This window comes from Protopterus annectens, chromosome 3.part0 (genome assembly GCF_019279795.1).
Source record: "Protopterus annectens isolate FY-2018-M chromosome 3.part0, PAN1.0, whole genome shotgun sequence".
NCBI classification, from domain to species: domain Eukaryota; kingdom Metazoa; phylum Chordata; order Ceratodontiformes; family Protopteridae; genus Protopterus; species Protopterus annectens.
This window is the reverse complement of record NC_056731.1, coordinates 1,710,863,926-1,710,885,161: the sequence shown is the minus strand read 5'-3', so window position 1 is coordinate 1,710,885,161 and position 21,236 is coordinate 1,710,863,926. Positions and strand designations below refer to the sequence as shown.

General features: G+C 37.4%; 1 protein-coding gene across 1 annotated transcript in view; it reads right to left on the bottom strand.

The window, feature by feature from the left end:
- The window catches only part of MRS2 (magnesium transporter MRS2), a gene marked incomplete in the record, with an annotated part of 468,540 nt that extends 451,787 nt beyond the window's left edge, over nucleotides 1-16,753 (bottom strand). Inside the window, 1 exon segment of the mRNA XM_044065745.1 lies at nucleotides 16,336-16,753. Coding sequence (XP_043921680.1) covers nucleotides 16,336-16,543 — 208 coding nt within the window.
- Between the last annotated feature and the right edge of the window lie 4,483 nt (nucleotides 16,754-21,236).

Below are 21,236 nucleotides of genomic sequence, written 5' to 3'. Positions count from 1 at the left end.
AGGGAGAGTCTGGACTAAAAGAATCTTCCTCCTCAGATCCATAATCCAAGAGAGAAGGGATTTGAGAGGAATATGCCAAAGACTCTATCTCAGAGTCCAAATCCTCTTCAGAGGATTCCTGCTCTCAGATCCTCTGAAGGGAAGTAGTGGACCAAGGAGAGGCAGCCACAGAAACACATTGGGGGTGCTTTACGGCCATAAAGGCATTAAACAACTCCTGGGTAAAAATCCTGCCACTCACGGTGGGGATCTTCAGGAGCAGGAGAAATATGCTTATTTTTTTGGCTTTCTCTTTTGAGAGACTTCTACCCTTTTCTACACGCAAACAACATAGTAGGAACCTCCTTTTGAAAGAAAAATATGTAGTATCCCAGTCTGTCCTTCTGAAATAATAAGCCAAGGTTCCCCCTTGACATCTGAAGCAAATATCTGCAGAACCTCCAAGGACATGCGAGAAGTCAGATCCATGCTGGCCTCCGAAAGGATCGTGGCATAGGAATCTAAGACAATAGTCAGGCAATCTTCTAGGCTTTCACCAGCTTTGAGAGAGATGTCCGGGGGAGGTGGGACAGCAGCCAGATCAGACCTGAGCTTTTTGGCCTTTTTCTTGGCAGGCGGCTGACCTTCAGGATGGGAAGATTCTGCCACAGCTCTTTACGTCAACAATTTAAAATTGTGGTGTTTTATTGGGACAGGTTGGAGAGAGAAATTATTACATGGGGAACCATAGTTAAATATCTCAAAAAGCTTAAACCTACTACACTTACTGCCAACTATGTACCTGTTGAATATCTAAAATCACTGCAGAAGCATTATCCTATCCAGTACCCATATTAATAAATCAATCCATTTCAGAACAAGTGCATAAAATTTGGAAAGTATCGTATATCATTACTCTACATAAAAACTTGGAAACTCGACAGAATTATCAAGTTACCTGCCAATAGCTATACTATCACCATTATCTAAAATACATGAGAGTTGCAGCCATTCAACAATCTTAAGCTATCTAACAACCAACAATCTTCTAACACTCAGCATGGTTTCCGTCGTAATCATAGCACCACCACTGCCCTTGTGAACTTTACTAACACTATTATGAACAACCATTGCAATGAAGTCAATTTAGTTTTCTCCATCATTCTTGATCTGTCCAAAGCTTTTGATACGGTCTCTCATTCTAAACTCTTAACTACACTCTTGGAATTTAAACTTGACCACTCTGCACTTACTTGGTTCCAGCAATATCTAACTGGTCACCAGCAAGCTGTAAAAATGGCAACAAAATCTCTCTTCACTACTGCCTGTAACCTTGAGAGTACCACAGGGATTTATTTTGGGTCATCTCCTTTTTATTATCTTTACAAACAATCTTCATACTGCCACCCCACTTGCCTCCGTAGTTCAATATGCGGATAATTCCACCCTGATTTGTGCTGCCCCAACACTACAAAAACTCCAAAACTCACCCAGCAGTCATTCAATGCAGTGGAATCTTGGCTAAACACTGCACAATTTATACTTAACCCCAACAAAACAAAACTCATGCTCTTCTATCCAACTAGAGCCGCAGACCCCCCCACCCACCATTCAATATATCAACATCAAACCATACAATTATTTCTCTGGTTTCCCAAACAAACTTACTTGGAGTGGTCATTGACCATAATATGAAATTCAACATGTACATAATCACAGACAATAAAAAAAGTTCACAAAAAAATAAGAACCCTGTCCAGAAATCGGCACTTTCTAAAAAAATCTTGAAAGGCCACTATAGCAAGAACCCATATTATCTCTACTCTACTATATGCCTCACAAATACTAAGAAATTTGGCCTAGCAAAATAATAAGAAATTTGGCCTAGCAAAACTTGAAACTTGCTATAATAAAATTGTAAAGTTTGCTACAGAATCAAATTTCAGATCCAACCATTGTTTGGCTTTAAAACAACTATCTTGACTCAAACTACCAAATCTAGTTGCTTATAATCAACTCCCCTTCGCCCATCGAATGCTCAGTCCACCAGAAAAAACACCAGTACTTCAATATCTAATACAACACTCCAATAACAGGGTATTGTGTTCCACTAACAAATCCTTCTTAACAATAGCAAAACCTAATAATGCAGCTGGAGCTTTACTCAAACTGCATAGCCAAAACATGGAATTCCCTGCCATTAAACATCAGAACTACTACTAACACTTTCAACTTTAAAAAATTTCTCAAAATCACACCTATCTGAATCCTGGACCTGTTCTTGCACAAACCTTTGTTAGGAAATAGGATGTCTTAAGGGAGCTAAAAGAACGCAACCTGTTATTTTTGTATCTGAATAGTATACTTAACTTGCTTTTTTTTTTTTTAAACTTTTAATCACAGTACTGCTATTTTTTTTTTAAACTTTTAATCACAGTACTGCTATTCTTTTTATTCCTACCTAGACTATATAAATTGTATTAGTGAAATGTATAACATGTAGTTTTCATTTTGTGCTTGTATCAGAGATTGAATCAACATTTGTATCTGTACATTGTATATGTATCATACTGTTATTTATAAATGTGGAGCTTTCCTCCAGGCCTCCACTGAAAAAGGACATCCTGTCCTGTTGGACTGTCCCAGTAAACAAATGTAAAATACAATAAAAATAAAATCAACAAGGAGATAGAACACTGAGTACGGTTGTGAGAAGTACCCAAACAGAAGAGATACTGCTCGGGAAATCTGCTTCCCACACTGACATTTTCCCATTCTGGATGGCATGTAAACTCACAAAAATAAAAGTGAAAACAGATATAAGGAACCTCAATGAGGCTCTTATCTGAAACACAGCTCGGTAACCAGCACAGAAGGAACATTCAGACCAACGATCACTGATGGCATTCGGACTGGCAGCAAAGAAGTTCTGAGGTACAGTGGATATACACACCCCTGTTAAAATGCCAAAGTTTTTGTGATATAAAAAAATGAGACCACAATAAATAATTTCAAAACTTTTCCCACCTTTAATGTGACCTATAACCTGTACAATTCAATTGAAAAACAAACAAATCTGTTGGTGGGAAAAATATATATATAAAAAAAACGTACAATAAGCTGGTTGCATAAGTGTGCACACCCTTAAACTAATACTTTGTTAAAGCACCTTTTGAAAATCCAACTTGGGTAACGTTAGAGCAGGATGGAACAATGAATCCCCAAATTAAAGCAAAAACAGGTGGAACTGGAAGCTGCATGAAGACACTCTTGAGCCTTCAGCAGGAAAACAGCACAAAAGTTCAGTTGCACAGCAAGGGACGGAAGAGGAAACAGTGGCAACTCTTGACTCAGTCAGTGTTGGAGAGTGATAGGCCATATGAAAGAGCAAAAGAAGATGGAGGGTGCAGCAGAAGAGAATGTCACAGGAAGATGTGGAACTTTCTATAGAATGCCTGCAGGGAATGGAGAACAAAGAATATGTTCTCAGTTTAGAAACAAATGATCTAAGGAAGATTTGTCTGATTAACACTGATGAAAGAAATAGATTACAGAAAGCCAATAAGATCCTAAATGCAAGAAGTCTGATAAAACAGATGAACATGGTAACCAAGACTATTATTTAATCATTTATCGACATTTGTTGGCCTGGTTAGTCCTACTGAGCTAGGGGCCCATTTTCAGTGAAGACTCGAGGAGAAAAGCTCCAGAAATAATACAAGTAATTACAATATTTAATCCGCAATGGTGGTGCTACGGTAGTGTTGTCGCCTCACAGTAAGACGCTGTCCGGTTCGATTCTCACTAGAGCATCTTCTGCATGCAGACATGCGTGAATGGGTGTACCTTCAGTGAAGGTTGTGCCTCAGGGCTGGTAACTTGGCACGTACAACTACCAATCATTAGCGGACCGGAGTTCCGCTGTGGCGACCCCTAACTGGGAAAAGCCGAAAGACAACAACAACAACAAAAAAATATTAAAGTAGGGTCACAGAAATACAGTACAAGTCAAAAATGTGTGCACAGCAGTACAAAGCATAGGTAAAATAACAGTTAACAAATACAATTTCCAAAATTTGAGAACAGTACATAAGCATAGGCCAAACAACAATTAAAAGGTTTGGAGAATATTACACTGAGTACAGTATGAATATAGTCTGCTACACCAAGTACAAAGAGGAAAAAAAAGTTGATGGAGAAAAGCAGATAAGATGAGAAGAGAGGAGACTAGTTCAAGTGGGGGGTTGACAAGGGCATGACCAAATCTTCAGGAGAAAAAAGATTTTAAGTTATTTCTTAAACAGGTATTTATGTTGAATGCTTCTTATAATGAGAGAGAGTGAATTCCAAACATGGGCTACAGAGCACCTGTAAAGGGTCTTACCAATGTTTTTGTTGGGTTTGCATAACTGAAGGAGGCGTTTCCTTGCTGTACGGAGGTGACGAGGGGGGGGGGATTATAGAAGGAGACTACATTGGAGATGGAGGGAATTATTAAATTCATGTGATATAACAGAAGTATATAGGATATCTTACTGTGTAGCTAAATTAATAACAGATAAAGTCTTAGCACAAAATCACAGCAATAGAGGAATGGAAGGGAAGAATCAAATGCCATCATGGCAGCATCGAAAAGAGAAAAATTGTAAATCAATTAAGACTGTTGCACTGGGGATTGTGTCAACATTACAATACTGAAGTAGGTGAGAAGCATTGGAAACATGAGCCACAACACATTACACAGAATGATGAAGTTTATATCACATGGAATCACCCATTACCAAAAGTTCAGAAAAAAGATGCAAGAAAACCACACATAGTAAGACATGAAAAGAAGACAAATGTAGCATTGACAACTGAAATTGCTACAGCCAATGATTACAGTGTCTTGTGTACAGAAAAACACAAAGTCATAAAATACCAGGATTTGCAGACAGAAATGAGAGCAATGTGGATAAAAGATACCTAGACAGTTCCAATAGTAGCAGGAGAAATGGGTTTCATAAAAAAGAATGGACAGTCATATTTAGATATGCTACCAAGATATGTAACTCCATATGAATTGGAAAAGGAGTCGATTCTGGGCACATTGCAGGTGCTGCGAAGAGCTAACATCAAAGATTGAACAATACTAAATGCAAACTTTAATTATACCCTGACTTACGAACGGGGGTCTATTCCCATCATGGTATTAGAAACCCAAAAGACTTTGAGAAATTAATACAAGGGTAAGATCTGGTTCCCTCTTACTTGTTTATGTACCACATCACTGTGGTGATGGTGTTCCTGGGATACAGGTGATGGAGAGAATTGAGAGCATCTGTAAGGTGTGTGTGTGTGTGTGTGTGTGTGTGTGTAAAAGATCCTGCATTTATATCACCATCAACACTACGTCCCAATCAAGGTCTGAGATGTCTCTTGTGGCCGACTGTGTTGGAGCTGGGAGGGAAAATGAGAGACCTGGATTCTGACAAATTTAGTGTCCCCGCCAAAAACATCATTTTCACAACCACCAAAACTGGAATCTGGAATGTCAGGGGATGATGATATTGGAACTAAACAGATTTCATGTACCACTAAATTTTTCTCATGTGGAGTTCTGCTAAAAGGATCATGAAAATCAGAAAAGTCATTCGACCCAGACTCCTGAGAAATTGTGTCACTGAGACAGTAGTCTGAGTGGAAAAACTTAGGAATAGATCCTGGGGAAAATGTTCTTTGAACTTGTGTTCAGCAGATACCCCAGGAAAACAATCCTGTGAGGAGTCAGATGAGACTTCTGTATGTTTTCCCGGAATCACAGTCTGTACAGGAAACATCCTACCCAGGTAAGCGATTTGTGACACTAAAAAAGATAATGTTTGGTGTCTAAATAAAAGAAAATGTAAATATCTGGCAAGTCTGCAGTAGGCTATCATGGCAGATAGACATTTTGTGAACACCCTTGGAGCAATGAACAGACCAAAGGGTAATGCAGAGAAGTAATAATGTGATCCAGATACAGAAAATCTTAAGAAACATCTTAAATCTGATAGAAACATTCTTGAATTAAACCCTTCTAATTGGGGGGGGCAGATTTTACCCCCCCCCCCCAGATAGCAGATAGAATGGCAGGAAAGGAAGGAAAAGAAGAGTCTGGTCTAGCGGTTGAGGTAGAATCCCTCGAAAACGAGGGAGACAGTCCCACTGCCATCTGTAACCCTGGATTGCTCTCAGAACTCTCTGTCTGCAACTACCTGCTGCCAAAGACAGAAATGCAATTTCAGACTTTCTAGAAGATTAAGGGTTTGCCATGATGGATGGAGTTAGCAGTTTTGTACACAGTCATTCAGACTTGTCAGCCTGGCCTTTGCTCTTGGCGGGTCCGCCTTTATTTTTGGAACTTCCCTATCATTGCTTGCTGGATCTGATATTTTGCTTCTTCAAGGAGTAGCATTAAATCCCTTGGTAAGATTGGAGAAGAAAGGCTGAAAAATCAGAGATCCACTGAATCTGCATACCTCTCTCATTACACTTTTTCAGGCTATCTTCAGCAGATGTTCCAAAAAACAGTTCTCTATCCAAGGCAGAATTCACACTTTCATTTTTGGCATCGTCTGAATGGCTTTAAGAATGCAGTCATTCAAACCTCATCATAAACGTTCCAGTGGCATCTGCAGAACAATAAACACATCTCAGAGAATAGCTACATGAGACACAGAAGAAATCAAAACACACAAAGTAGATCACTCCTCAGAAGAGGAAACAGATGCCATAATATTCTTCATATTCTCAAAGGAAGCAAGCGTAAACTACATACACGTTTGACAGCTGGGAAGTCTAAAAGCAAGTTCATAGAGATATTCATGGTGGGCCATGGGAGGATTTGATTGAATGCAATGAAAATGGCAAAATTTACTTGAATTCTTTTACACCCCCTGGCCTTAATAACAATATGTCTATTAGTCGTTCTTCTTTCAGCTTTTCCGGTTAGGGGTCGCCACAGCGGAACTCTGGTCTGCTAATGATTGGCAGTAGATTTTTTTATGGGTGCCGAGGTGCCAGCTCGCCACCCGATAGTAACATATTAAAATTGTGTTATTTAGTGTAAACTTGGTAATTTATTAATGGAAACTGTTTCTGTTATTTAAGCAATGATTTGTCACAGTTTTTTTATATGTTTATTTGCTTATTGGTTAATTAAGGTCATGTGATGGGAAGAGGGGCTTTTAAATAGCTTGATTTTTATACTTTTTGTATTCTGAAGAAGTCTTGTTGATACATACAAATGAAAGCACTCAATTTTATTAGATTTCTTTTATTAGATTTCAGCTAAGAACTGTGTGCCTTGTGTTTTTCCCCACCTACATTGTTGGATTTGGTTTTAGATTAAAAAAGTCAGAAATAGAAGAACGGCAGAGTCAAAAGATACTATTGCTTCTTTCAGCATCTTCCACAGTCTAGCATTAAAAGAGATTTTGTGCAAAGGCACAGCATAAAGAAAAGGAGGAGGAGGGACATCACAATTCACGACATGGGTGTAAGTAGTACAAGTATTAAAGTGAAAATGAAAATTTTACCAGCTAAAAGTGAAAGGTGGGGTAAAGGATGCAGAGGCTAGGAAATGAACATCAAAGTTAGTTAGAATACCAAATTCAAAACAGAAAGGAAGCTAGCAAATAGGATCAAGAATTTCTATAGCATCTGGCTTCAAAAGCATAGACAGACAAAGCCCTGACTAAGACCAAGGTAATCCCAAGTTCAGTTAGTATCTTTGGCACCTGAAGGAGTTCCCAAGGAAGAATGGAAATGAGTGGTCAGTGCCGCATAGCCCATCCTGGGGAAAGGATGCATCTCTGGCTTGCCACTTGGGTTGCACCTAGAGCAAGCACAGATGTGTAGAGCCCACAGTACCAGGGAACTCAAGCACAAGCCATGGGACTCAGCTTGAAGAAGAAAATTCCCTGCAGCAGGCAGCAAGCAGTGGAGCTCAGTGAGCTGAAGAGAGGGAGGGGAGGTGCGCCACTGGGAGATGGGCAGGTCATTCTGCAAGAACAGCAAGATGACTTTGCTCCCCAACACCTGACTACAGCCACTGGAAAATGGATGGCTCGACAGGCTACACTGGCAAGACAGAATGGTCTGTAAAGCTATCATGTAGCCTGGGGATGCCTGGCTCCCACCCTACAAATGGATGAGACAAAACCAAAAGGAGAGTCTGCAGAGCACAAAAACTTTCTAGTTATGCTGAAAAGATAGAATAGGCAAACTTCTTGCAGCACTGTGAGAAGGATCAATGATCAATCAAAAGTACTGAAAAATACTTTTACCTCTTGTCTTGACAAGGTTATACTGACATACGAGAAATACGCTAGGGAATAAAACAGACACTTTAATGCTGAAAATAGACAGTTTATTAAAACATTTACCACTTAAACTCCAAAACAGCACTGAATTCATTAGAACTTCTGAAAAATCACTTGTACTTTCAATAAATAAATAATAACTAAAGGCAACACATGGCCTAAATAAAATCATGTGATCTAAAAAGTCAACTCAACAACCAGATTAAAAAATATATAATTCCCATCTACTCACATAATAGTACTAAGATATTTCAAACATTAAAACCAGATCTCTGTCTGCTGCTAAACATGCCATTTCAAGTCTTTGATTTCCAGATAGTTGTTAGTATTTTCACCCTATAAATTGGGCAATACTTGTCCCATAAGAAAGAAAAATCTTCTAAAATTATGCTTGAATAATGTATTATTATCATCTTTCCTTTTCATAGCACACGAGTATTCATAAATCCTTTCAGCAAGTTTTCCAGTAGCCTTACTGACATAAAAACCTTTTACAGGACAATCATCTAGCTACATAAACCACACCTTGAGAACAGCAAATGTAGTGCCTATTAGGCCAACATATTCTATCCATATACCCCAAGGACAGCATGAGGCATGGTATCAATATATTTACCTTGTGCAAATGTAGTGCCTATTAGGCCAACATATTCTATCCATATACCCCAAGGACAGCATGAGGCATGGTATCAATATATTTACCTTGTCTTCGAGTAGCACAGAAGTATATGCCATTAGGGATCTATGTCAGAGTATAAAAGTTCCAAAACTTCTTAATTCATATGTCCAAGACCATATGATCGAAGTTTCGGAACTTCAAACATTAAAAAAAAAAAATACATTAAAAATAAAAACAAAACAAATTCTGTTTTTAATGTTTACCCATGCTAATTAAATATACCAACTCCGAGATTGTACTACATTGCGGAAAAGGGTAATTTCCAGTTCCACACTGTACCACGATCTCCATTCAATGGTCCCGACCATATGACTTTCGAAGTTTTGAAACTTCGATAATCTGCTAAGGATCTACCATTAGACTTATCAGTCATAGGTGTTTATGTATATAATTATGTTGTAAAACCATTTTTAAATGTGTTGGCCTAGTATTGACAGAAACAGGGCTTTGCACAATCCCCCATTAGAGTACATAATCTTCCAAATAGTACTTGCAACAAAAATTACATAACGACAGTCATTGTACTTCAGTTTCTGTGGCAACCACTTCCTCAGAGTGGCATGAAACCTGTCATTTCTTTTACTAGTCACTTCAGCTGCCATCCTGTGTAGGCCAGACAGACAGTCTTCTCATAAAAAGGCACAGAATAAAAACAAAGCACGAAAGTAACCAAGGAACACAAACAAAAAACAACACTAAAGCTTACGAAGAAAAAAAAAAACCTTGTGCCAATTAATGGCTCTTTAAGCAGAAAACCTTGTGCCAATTAATGGCTCTTTAAGCAGATCACTCAACAAGGTAATGAGCTATACAGTTTAGAGATGGTTATACAAGTATGAGACAACAGGAAATAATGAAAAAGTCTGTCCTTAAGCTTCAAAAGGATTATATTTAAATCCCAGGCAGTATGAACTTCTGAAGGGAGGGTCCTGATATTTGAACATGGACTGATAGCCCATCTGAATAACATTAAAGCTGGACAAAGGAAGCCTGCAAGGTGCAGTCTACCTGAAGTTGAGTGAAGTATTTCATCCATTTCCCACAATGACTGACCAGCTAGATGAACGGGACAGGATCTAAACTCATGGGACACACAAAGAACTAGATAATCAAAACAGAACAGTTGTTAGATGACAAATGTCATCTAAGAAACACAATAGTAAAGTTCTGCAAGATTCAATATATAAACCAGTTCTGCCTATGATGAGGGTGTTGTGGATCACAAAAACGCTTGTAACACTGGAAGCTTTTCAGCAGATAGCAAAAATGCTCCAGGAAGACTTCAATAAATTAATACAGAAGATGGAGACATGACAACTTGTTCTTTGGAAACAAAAACTTGAAAATATTTTGAATGGTACAGGAAGAAAAAAAAAAAACACATTTGAGGATCTGAGCACATTGAAGAGATAAGACTATAAAATAAGTGTGAGACCACACTCGTAAGAAAAATGTTTGGCTTTGCAGTATGTGGCTTGTAGTCAGGAGAACCCAAATGTTGTTATTCTGCTGTACAGGGTAGCATGGATTAATGCATGAAGTTTTGGAAAAAGTGTGTGAAGAGAGGCAAAATTAAGTAATAAGAGATAATGGAATATGAAGAGAGGACAAGTTGAGGTAGTTAAAACAAGTTCAAAGAAGGGTAATTTGAGTAATCTGAAAACAGTAGTAGTTAATATGAAGATATGTAAATGATACTATAGAAAAAGGAAGACAAGAAACATAATCCAAGCTCAAATAATGCTATAAAAAGGGCTGACCCAGTGGACCAAGACAGGAACAAAATGACAAAAAGAGAAAAGGCATGGCCAGCAGTGAACGGAGATTAGTCTTAATTCTATAGCACCCAAAAATTTCTCGTCACATTACGTTACTGTATGAAAGTTTCTTTCTACTTGGTACTTAAAATGGGATTTTGAAGAAAATGGTAAAAAATAAACAGAAGGCAATGTAAACAGCAGGATTACTGCTTGCGGTCAGATTGAACATTTGTATAAACTTGAGTTACAGCCTCATTCCATCCATAAAATGTTTTGTATTAGTGACTAAAAATGGTAAAAAAATAAACAGAAGGCAATGTAAACAGCAGGATTACTCCTTACGGTCAGATTGAACATTTGTATAAACTTGAGTTACAGCCTCATTCCATCCATAAAATGTTTTGTATTAGTGACTAAAACAGAATTTTACCATGTCCTTATTTAAACTCACCTATTCAAAACGCAAGTGATTACTGTTACATCATGCCAAATTTTACAATTCTGACAAAAAATGAAATCCAAACCAATTCACAGACAATTAACAACAGACTATATGGAAACAAAACACTCACTATATAAAAATATTTTGAATGATGTATTCAGTGGAAAGACAGCTGAAGAATGTGGCAAATTTTGAAAGGGAAACAGAATGCAAAAATAAATAAATAAATAAAAACATCAGGATCTAAGCAAACAAGATCAGGAAAATATACTTCCAGAAAAACAAGATAATTAAGAGAAGAGAGAAAGAGATAAAAATATAAGAATTGGAAAAATGATTGTCCTGCATCTATGAAAACTGAAATAAACAGATCAGACAAATTACACGCCGAGATGAAAGATGAGAACAATATGAAAACATTTCATGCATTAATAAAATATGGAAGGAGTAAAGGCATAAAAATGAAACTGTGTACAGACTCTAAAATGTACTCTCCAACATAACAGACTGTAGACTTATTTACAAAATCTCATATAAAACAGTTTGGTTCGACAAAGGAGGCAGTAATTTCTATTAATAACACTCAGATGACATCAGTTGCTGAAATTAAATTTGATTACATTGAAAAAATACTATGTAAACTGGTCTCTAGTAAAGGAGATCGAGAAGGAATTAGTAACAATGACATGAGACCGCTTCATTATGAACTGACACTATTATCTGTTATTCACTAGGTCATTTGAGTATGGAGAGATTCCTCAAGACTGGAAACATGCACTTTTTAAATATATCTTTAAGGGAAAGAGAAATAGGACACACCCAGAGTCATATAGATCCAAAAGTCTAATTTCATGTAACACAAAAATAGTGGAGATGGTTATTTTGGATAAATTATTATCAGAACTGGCTATGTTGTGACTTAAAACTACATATCAGCATGCATATGTTGAAATTAGTTTTTAAGTATCTACAGTATGATGTTCTATATAGCTATAAATGAAAAAGTGTGTTGTGATGTTATTTATGTAAACACATCTTCAACTTTGATAGGGTCATAAACAAAACAGTGAGCAATAAATTAGAACAATTACAGTATTAATATAATTTTGATAAAATGAAGAGCTGTAAGGCTTACAAAAAGGATGTGGCAAGTATCATACAGCAAATGGACAGGTGAAATTCTAAACTACAGGCAGGGTGAAATTCTAAACTACAGGTAGGGTGTCCTACAGGGCTTTGCACTGGGCCTATATTTGTTTAGATTATCTTTTCCTCTGAGATTATTTGAAAATGGGAAAACTGATTGATTACATCTGTTACAGACAGGGCAAGTCCACAAAAGAATGTTACTAAATTGACTAGTTTGGCAAAGGAAAACAATATGCTATTAAGTGCATAAAAACTATGCAAGTGATATTTAGGAGACACAGAATGAAGACTGAATATTTAATACAGCACACAGTGACTGAATCTGTGGATTCATTCAAGTACCTGATACAAGGGTAGATCCAGCTTTGTTTTTTTTTTCGTGATAATGTCAGCTAAGTGGTTAATGGCAGTTATAAAACTGCATATTATGTAGAAAAGATTTATATAGTGTAGGAAATAAGAAATGATAAATTAGTTGTCAGTAAGTTAGATTATACCCAAACTAGAGTATGGCTTAATAATATGGAAACCACCCAAGAAAACTAGCATAAAATACAACAAAGGCACCCACAGACGTGAAGACTTAAATTATAAAAGATTAAAATATCTGAACTTGTACACTGTCTCATTTATATGAAACCATATTCTAGTATACACAGCATTTAGAAGATACTTGGGAAAACTTGGGAGTTATCGAAGAGAAGCATCAGACAACCTCTGTAGGTTATATAGGAATGTGAAGAGTAATAATTTGTCCTCTGAGAGTACCTGATGACTGGAATACACTACCAAATTACATTAAAGCAAGCACAAGTTTACATATACTTGGACACTTATTATGGGGTAACTGTTTTGGTGTATTGGCATGCTAGAAAGGCATTATTCCCTGTGCCTGAAATGTTTGCGTGTACATATACATGCGTGTACATATACATGCATGTACAGTTACTGCCACCATTATTTCCCTAAGCGCCTCACTTTCTTGCATCCAAATGCTGTGCCATGCGCACTTTAATCATCCACTCCAGAATCAAACACTCAGAGCTGTAATTCAAACATGGAAACTGCAGTGGAAGCCAAATGTACTTGTCCTCCACTACATATTGCCTAGTTTGAACTGCAACAGCATTACAGTGAACCTATTACTGAGAAGGGTGCAATGTGCTTCCTATCTCCTGACCCATACTACAATATTCTGACTGAGATTTGCAGGCAAACAACTCACTATGCAACACTAATTAGCAGCTATGCAAAGGGTATGGAGATTCAAAGATGTTGTGCAATAAATGTTTTGTTAGACATCAGACACCCATAAAGCAAACACATGAATATTACTGCTGTGCAATAATGCAATGCCCATCTACAAATTTCAGCCCATAATTAAAATAATAAAGGATTTCAGATTGCTGTAACTTTAGACACTCACTGAACAACTAGCAACAAACTCAGCTTTAAAGAATCAAATTTTAAAAGTATATTTCATAAGCCTTGGCAGTGATATAGATACAGATTTTTCTGTAAATAATTTTACTAATTTGATAATGGCTTAGTTATCAGAACAGCATGTCGGCTATGCAGCTAGTACAAAAGTGTCTTTAATTTTTTTCCCTTACTTACATGTTATTGATTGAAAATGGGCTTTGCACAGCAGGACCAACCCAGAGGGAGCCCAGAAGGCAGCATTTAAATGTTGTGTTGTATGGCAAATTATTTAAAGAAATAACATTCAGTTTGACTAACATGCAATAAAAAGACCAATTCCCACTGAAAGCTAAACATGTTACTACCTCTATTTTTTTAGTGCACAGTTGTGGTTCTTTATTATGATTGCCTACACTAGCTCTCTCCATTTTATAAGTGAGGCCTTTCACATACAGCTGAAAGGAATGTGGAATTATTTAACTTTACACACCTTCCATATCCTAGCTGATCAGGTGCTTCAGCAGTGGCAATGCATGTTAATATCATATCTGAGAAGCCATTTTTCTGAGGGGAACACTTCCTCCTGGAATAAGTGCCCTACAGCAAATAACTATAACAAATTAAGAATAAAATGTCTGCTCTATATTATAAAGTACAGGCATAGAGTACATCTAGGAATGCTAGTCTTTTAATTCCTTCCACATCCCCCAAATAATACTGTGTACAAGATAAATTGCAGAACTGAACAGCAGCCGCCTCAGGATACAGGGACATAAATCTTCTCTGATTTAGTGTTTTCATAAAGCAGTATCTTTTTCCGTTTTAAATATATTCTAAAGAAGAAACCTGTATAGCAATTACCTGTGTGACAACTCAGCTTCTGTCTTCTTTACACTGAGCAAGTCCACACTGACTATCACCTCCTTCTGGTGTGGGAAATGTCCTAACAACATTAAGATAGAGCAAGTTCCCCATGCTCAAACTCCTAGATGTCATTACTGATGACCTGCTGAACATTCATCAACACATTAATCAAATCATTAAGAAAACTAACCAGAAACTGGGCTCTTTATGCAAAGTAAAATCATTCTTCTCAGATGAAGCAAAAAAAGTATAGCATCTGCTTACTGACTATCTTTTCTACTGTATGCTTCTTCCATATTCTGTAACCTGAAAGTCATGCTTATGGCAAAGCTAAAAAAATGTTATACAAAAAAAAGATTTGCCACAAACTATTACTATCAGTCACATAACTGTCTAGCACTCAGAGAACTTACCCAGCTAGAACTACTTGACTACCTATCTTTATCAAAGTTTACTGACATACACAAAATATTGCACAAGCCAGACAACTGTCCAACCATAAAAAATATCATACAACTATTTTCCCTTAAAAGACAAATCTCTGCACGCCATAAAGAAATCTTAAATTCTACAGGAGACTCCACATACTCAAACAAAATTTCAAAAATGTAGAACTCCATTCCTCTAGCACTAAAAACAGAAAAACATGGAAATTACTTCAAAAAAATTTTAAACGTCACCAGACTGAAAAAATGGATATGTTCCTGCATCTCACCAGGCTGACTGCCATTAACACCAACACATTTTAGCTCTTCACATGTCTATGAAATCACAGTTTATTCTGTGAAGCCGGAAGTCTGTCTGGTAATTTTGCTTCTTTTCTCTGTGCTCACACTTGCTGAATGATGACATGTGGGGTGGCCAGGCCTCATTATACAACAGCAAAGCATTTTAGGTGATAAAAATATTGTTTTTATGCAGATGAAGACACTTACACAGTGGCTCCAATACTGCAACACTTTATACAGTCAGCCTTGGACAGGGCATCTACAACATCTAGTTGGCAATACATCTTTACGGGGAGCATAGATCTCCTGTGGCTGCAGTTAGCTCGGAAATACAGGCTAATGCTTTTATTTCTACATACCACAGAATCATGCTCTGTCAAAAAATAAAACAAATAAATGGTCTGTTTCCAAGGGATGCCTCCTATCATGTCATATGGGGCAGGTTACAGCTCTAAAAATTTTGGCAAGCAAAAGTATTTCATTTCTACATAAGAAATAAAAAAAAGTACAGTGCAACAGTTGTCTGGGATAAGGTGCAATACCAAACTCCATGCAAACCTCAACATCTAAGACCAAGAAATCTGGACAAAGCCATATATAATGAGGGGGCAAAGACCCAAAATAGGGACAATTTATAAATATTGTTCTTACAAACTTAGAAAGTTGATAGAATAATAAATTTTGCATTAGCATGAATTTTCTGAAGAGTATGAAGTCTGTAACTTAAACCTCTATCATTATTTCCTAAATTCAATCCTCAATGATTTGCCAGAAAAAAAAACATTTTTTTAGGGGCAGACCAAAAATATAGGCAAAAATCTGGACATTATGCGAAAATCTGTACAGCTGAGGGGTACAACAGTTCCTACTTCAACAGGTTGCAAAAATGTACCTCAGGTTAACATTCTGCAAATATAACTTTTGCGATTCGCTGTCCTATTTTAAGTACATAAAACCAATAACTTACAAGACATTGTTTGCCTTTGTTTTAGGCAGCTCCGTCTCCATAACGGATCCAAATTAATGCTATACAATCGCTTACTAACATGCCTTTGGTTCTGTAACACATTAGTAAAGCATCTACAAGCGAGTGAAATTTTAATTCCGAAAAGGCACCCGGTGGTAGTCTTTAAAGCATTTGGTAAAATTCTCATCAATTTGCATGTCATCTTCATTCTGGAGCTATGCTGACAGCTCCAATTAAGTTATCATATGCATCATTTATAATGTAAAATGTGACATTAAAACACCAATGACCACTACTTCGAAAGTTTTAAGGAAAACTTCAGCATCCCGCTCCGGGTGGAAAGACACGCTGGAATCACACTACAACAATTCCGCTTCCGCAGTGTAACACTGCTTAATGCGCATGCGTACAGCTTTAGCCCTATCCCGTTGAATGTCGTCCGGGCTGTAGTTGCTTTGAGTGGGAGGGGTGTAAAGCCAGAGCTTGAAAGTAAAAATTTAATATTTTGCTTTGTAATTATTCATTTTTGAAGTGTATTGAAGGTCAGGACGTCGATGCACGGTGTTGGACTAAATTATCACGTGATAAAGCAGTCCATCATTTAAATGAAAAGCTGTCTACTTTTGTAGTTCATTTACTGGATATGTGCAATAAAGTCATGATATTTACTAATTAAAGAAACAGTGTATGTGTAAACTACGTTTCGTAGGATTAGGTTGTCTATTTTCTTATGTCTGTGTTTGAAAATCTTTGTGTAAACATTCAAGTATTTATGTATGATATTTGTGGTATTGTATAGAATTAGGTTATGTAATATAGGTCTACAACTTTTTATTCTTTTCATGAAGGTTGTGCGTTAGGGCCGGTAACTCAGCACGTAAAAATCAACTGCCAATTATTAGAGGACCGGAGTTCAGCTGTGACGACCCCTAACCGGGAAAAGCCGAAAGACACAACATCAATGAAAATATTTTCTAATTTTTTTTTGGGGGGGGGGGGTCTTTCGGCTTTTCCCCGTTAGGGGTCGCCACAGCGGAACTCAGGTCCGCTAATGATTGGTAGTTGATTTTTACGCGTCGAGTTACCAGTCCTGACGCGCAACCTTCAACGAAGGTACGCCCATTCACGAATATCTCTACGCAGAAGACGCTCTAGCTGAAAATCGAACCGGACAGCGTTTTACTGTGAGGCGACAACGCTACTGCAGCACCACCACCGCAATAAAAATATTTTCTAATAATGTAGTAAATTTACTTTAATCCATAGCTCTTAGCCTCTTACCTCAAGAAATCTTGAGAAAGACAAAATAATAGGGGGACAAAGGCCCAAGAACAGGGACAAAATTTAAATGTTACTCTTATACATTTAAGAAGTTGCTAGAAATACAGGTCTAGCATTAGCATTAATTTTTCTGAAGGCTAGGGAGTCTGAAACTCAAATACCTGTCATTATTTAGTGACTTCAGTCCCCGGTAATTTGCAAAAAAACACAAACTTTATGAGGTAGAGACCAAAAACATGAGACGAAAATCTGGACAGTTAAGAGGCATGTTTTGATCTTTTGTAGACATAGCTAGTATTTTTTTATCTAATATTTGTATCAATCTCCACTTTTTATGATCTGTAGTTACTGCCGAAAACTTAAAGCATTCAGCTTCTTTTAATGAACTGCTTCTTGTTCCTGGGGTACAGGGTTTGATTTCTTCCACCTTCATTTATCAACGTGTGATTTTGAATAAGTCATGTAACCAGGCAATTTGACATATCAACTGACTAAAACCACTTTAATCAGAAAGCAACACAACACTTTATGTTGAAAATCACTGTGGGTTTAAAGTTGTGAGTAAATCACTCATCTGTTCTGGCTTTCTAACTTTTATCATTCCAGTAGCTTTATTTAGTTGTTTTCCAGTTGCAGCCAATTCTTTTCTGAGCTTTATTAAGTTGGTTTCCAGGTTTTAGCCATTTTTGTGACCTTTGGTAAGCTTCTTTGTATCCTTCAACACATTTCTCCTCGGTTAAAATATACTTGTACATTTTTTATTTAATTGATATACACACAATCATTTATTATACTTCATAATGCAGAACAGATAAATCTACCAGATGTTTAGCTATACATAAACATTAAAAGTGTTATTTACATTTCATTCTTTAAATCAGTAATGACAGCTGACTGTGAAACGTACTTAATGCGGGCAGCTCTTATAGTAATGTCTTTCGGCTTTTCCCGGTTAGGGTTCACCACAGCGGAACTCCGGTCCGCTCATGATTGGTAGTGGATTTTTACGGTGCCGAGTTGCCAGCCCGACGCCCAACCTTCAAGGAAGGTATGCCCCATTCACGCACACACCTACCTGCCTTTAACGTCACTCGACCACGGGGAGGACATACAGACTCCCTACAGAAGGCGCTCCAGCCGAGAATCGAACGGGAGAGCCTCTTGCTGTAAGTTAACAATGCAAACCGCTGCACTACCAATGTGGGCAGCGTTTATAACGAACAAAAATGCAAACTTAGTTTTTCCACACAGTCTGGAAGTACAGTATGTCAGCTGTGAGTATGTATGCCTCAGCCACAGCGAAATCACCAGGAGTCATTTGTTTGCAGTTCAGATTACAGTTCATACCTCTCAAGCGTACCTCATTACGAGGAACGTACCTCATTTGGGCTCTTAAATAGTTCAAGTTTCACATTGAAAGGGTCTGTAACACATTCAGTGTTGGGAATGTGTTGGGATTTTTTTAAGTGAAATCCATGGTAAATAGAAATAAATCATATTAATTCATTAAAAGATCTTTATAAGTAAAACCAGCATATTTTAACCATCCTATGACCTTCCTAGTTGAAGTTGTTAGTAAGCCATTACTACCTGTTCCACATTTTGCCCATTTGTTCCACATTTTGAGGGCTAGTGTTCCTCATTTTGGAGATGGAAGGTTGAGAGCTATGTTGCAGTTTATCTTAAGAGCTATACTGTCAGCTTTACAAATGCCCTTGTCTAATTTATTTCAGGGATTCTCGAGTCAAAAATGAAAATTAGTCAAGACAGTGAATGGATTATTTATGAAATTACTGTTAAATGTTGCATTATTTGATACTTTTTCACAGCATAGTGTTAAACAGGTGTAGTACAGCAGTTTCACAAAACACACATTTATCAGAAGCTCTTTATGTATAGGCTGTATCTGGACATTGTCATTCATGAGAGTCAGTGTTACCATGGCCTATGCCAGAAAACTAACTGTGATATAGATGTACATGGATATGATAGTACTTTGAGATGTCAGTGCAGTCTCAGCCCTATTCATAAAGTCATTCTGCTGCCTTGTAGGGGTAAGCCCTTTGTGCTTCATAAAAGTACTTGTGCAGTGGAGCAAGATCTTTCACTGTTTGTCACACCTAAGCACAGTAATCTATGCAAAACTTCATTTTTGTTGTCAAAGCATAAATTCAAATACACTTCTTCCCTAGTCTGACCCTTGTAATATTTGTGTTGTCATTCTCAACCTCTCTGAGCATCTAAATTAGCAGTCCGTATAATCTAACTATGATCACATACTAACAACTGTTTTTTTTTACCTTCCTCCAGTATCAAAAATTTTCATCCATCTACTCCTAACACAATGTCAGAGTACATATCACCACCATGCCTGTTCCTTCTGCCTATTATTTCATCCAGCTAATAATTCCCTGGTAAAGGTTGTTACTGTCGCTTTTATTCAGCTATACTGTGCAGTAGTTTACTTGTGTAACGCTATGTCTCATTACATTTTTCTACTGAGAATTGCATACTAATTTCTAAGTTTGTTTTATTTCTTTATATTCCTATATATTTTTACATGTTTATATTTGTATGTGTATATGTGTATTTTATTGACTATGTTTCTTTTGTATGTTTCCTGAAAAGGTTCCTCGTACCAGGGTACTTAACTTGGGCCAGATTCAATAATGCCTACACTAATCATACACGATATGTATTCAAGAACATCCCTAGCACATTTTCTGTGCTATCTAGTCACTCAGAAAGAGTACACTACACTTTGTGGTAACCTTTATGAATCCCTGCCAGTATTTAAAGCTGCAAGAAAATCAGCAGGAAAACTAGAATTAGGAGGAAGAAGGTGTGAGTTATGCCTGTGCTGTCTGTTCACTCAGAATGGTGTACACGTATTGTACACATTATTGAATCCAGGAGTTGTTTAATAAATGTCAAAATAAATAAAAATAATCTAAATGAACCTAATCCCCAATCATATTCAATGTACAAAGCATGCAACACTGTTGCACATGCTGAGTCTTACAGTATAATCTACAGGACTCCAATGACATATACATAATTATTGTAGCTGGTTGTGGCCGCAGCAGTATCCTCCTTCCTTGCTAGCGTGTTCCTCATAAACAGCACTGAGCAACATATTAGCACTGTCAAAACTGAAACCCTGCAACATCTCCTTTATGCAGAATAAAAATGCTTCCAGCAATAGAATCCCCCCATAATGCAGATTAACCTGCTACTACACACACGCTCTTCTGTCTTCCACTCCCACAGTGTAATGCTGACAAGTTTTCACCAATGGGAGCTTGCACAGAACCATATGTTTTCATTACAATGATAGAGTAATACAATATTGTCTGCAAGCATGCCAAATGAGCTTCAAATTTCTGAGACAATACTGCCCAAGTCTGTGTGGAAGGGCATGCAGAGCATACTGGCTTCTAGGGCATACAATAGTTTGGGGTATATGTGGGAGACTGAAAGACTGTGGGTGTGTGTGTGTGTGTGTGTGTGTGTGTGTGTGTGTGTGTGTGTGTGTGTGTGTGTGTGTGAATGTGTGTGTGTATGTTTGTGTGTGTATATGTGTATGTATGTGCAATTCTGAGTAGAAGCAGAGAGGTGGA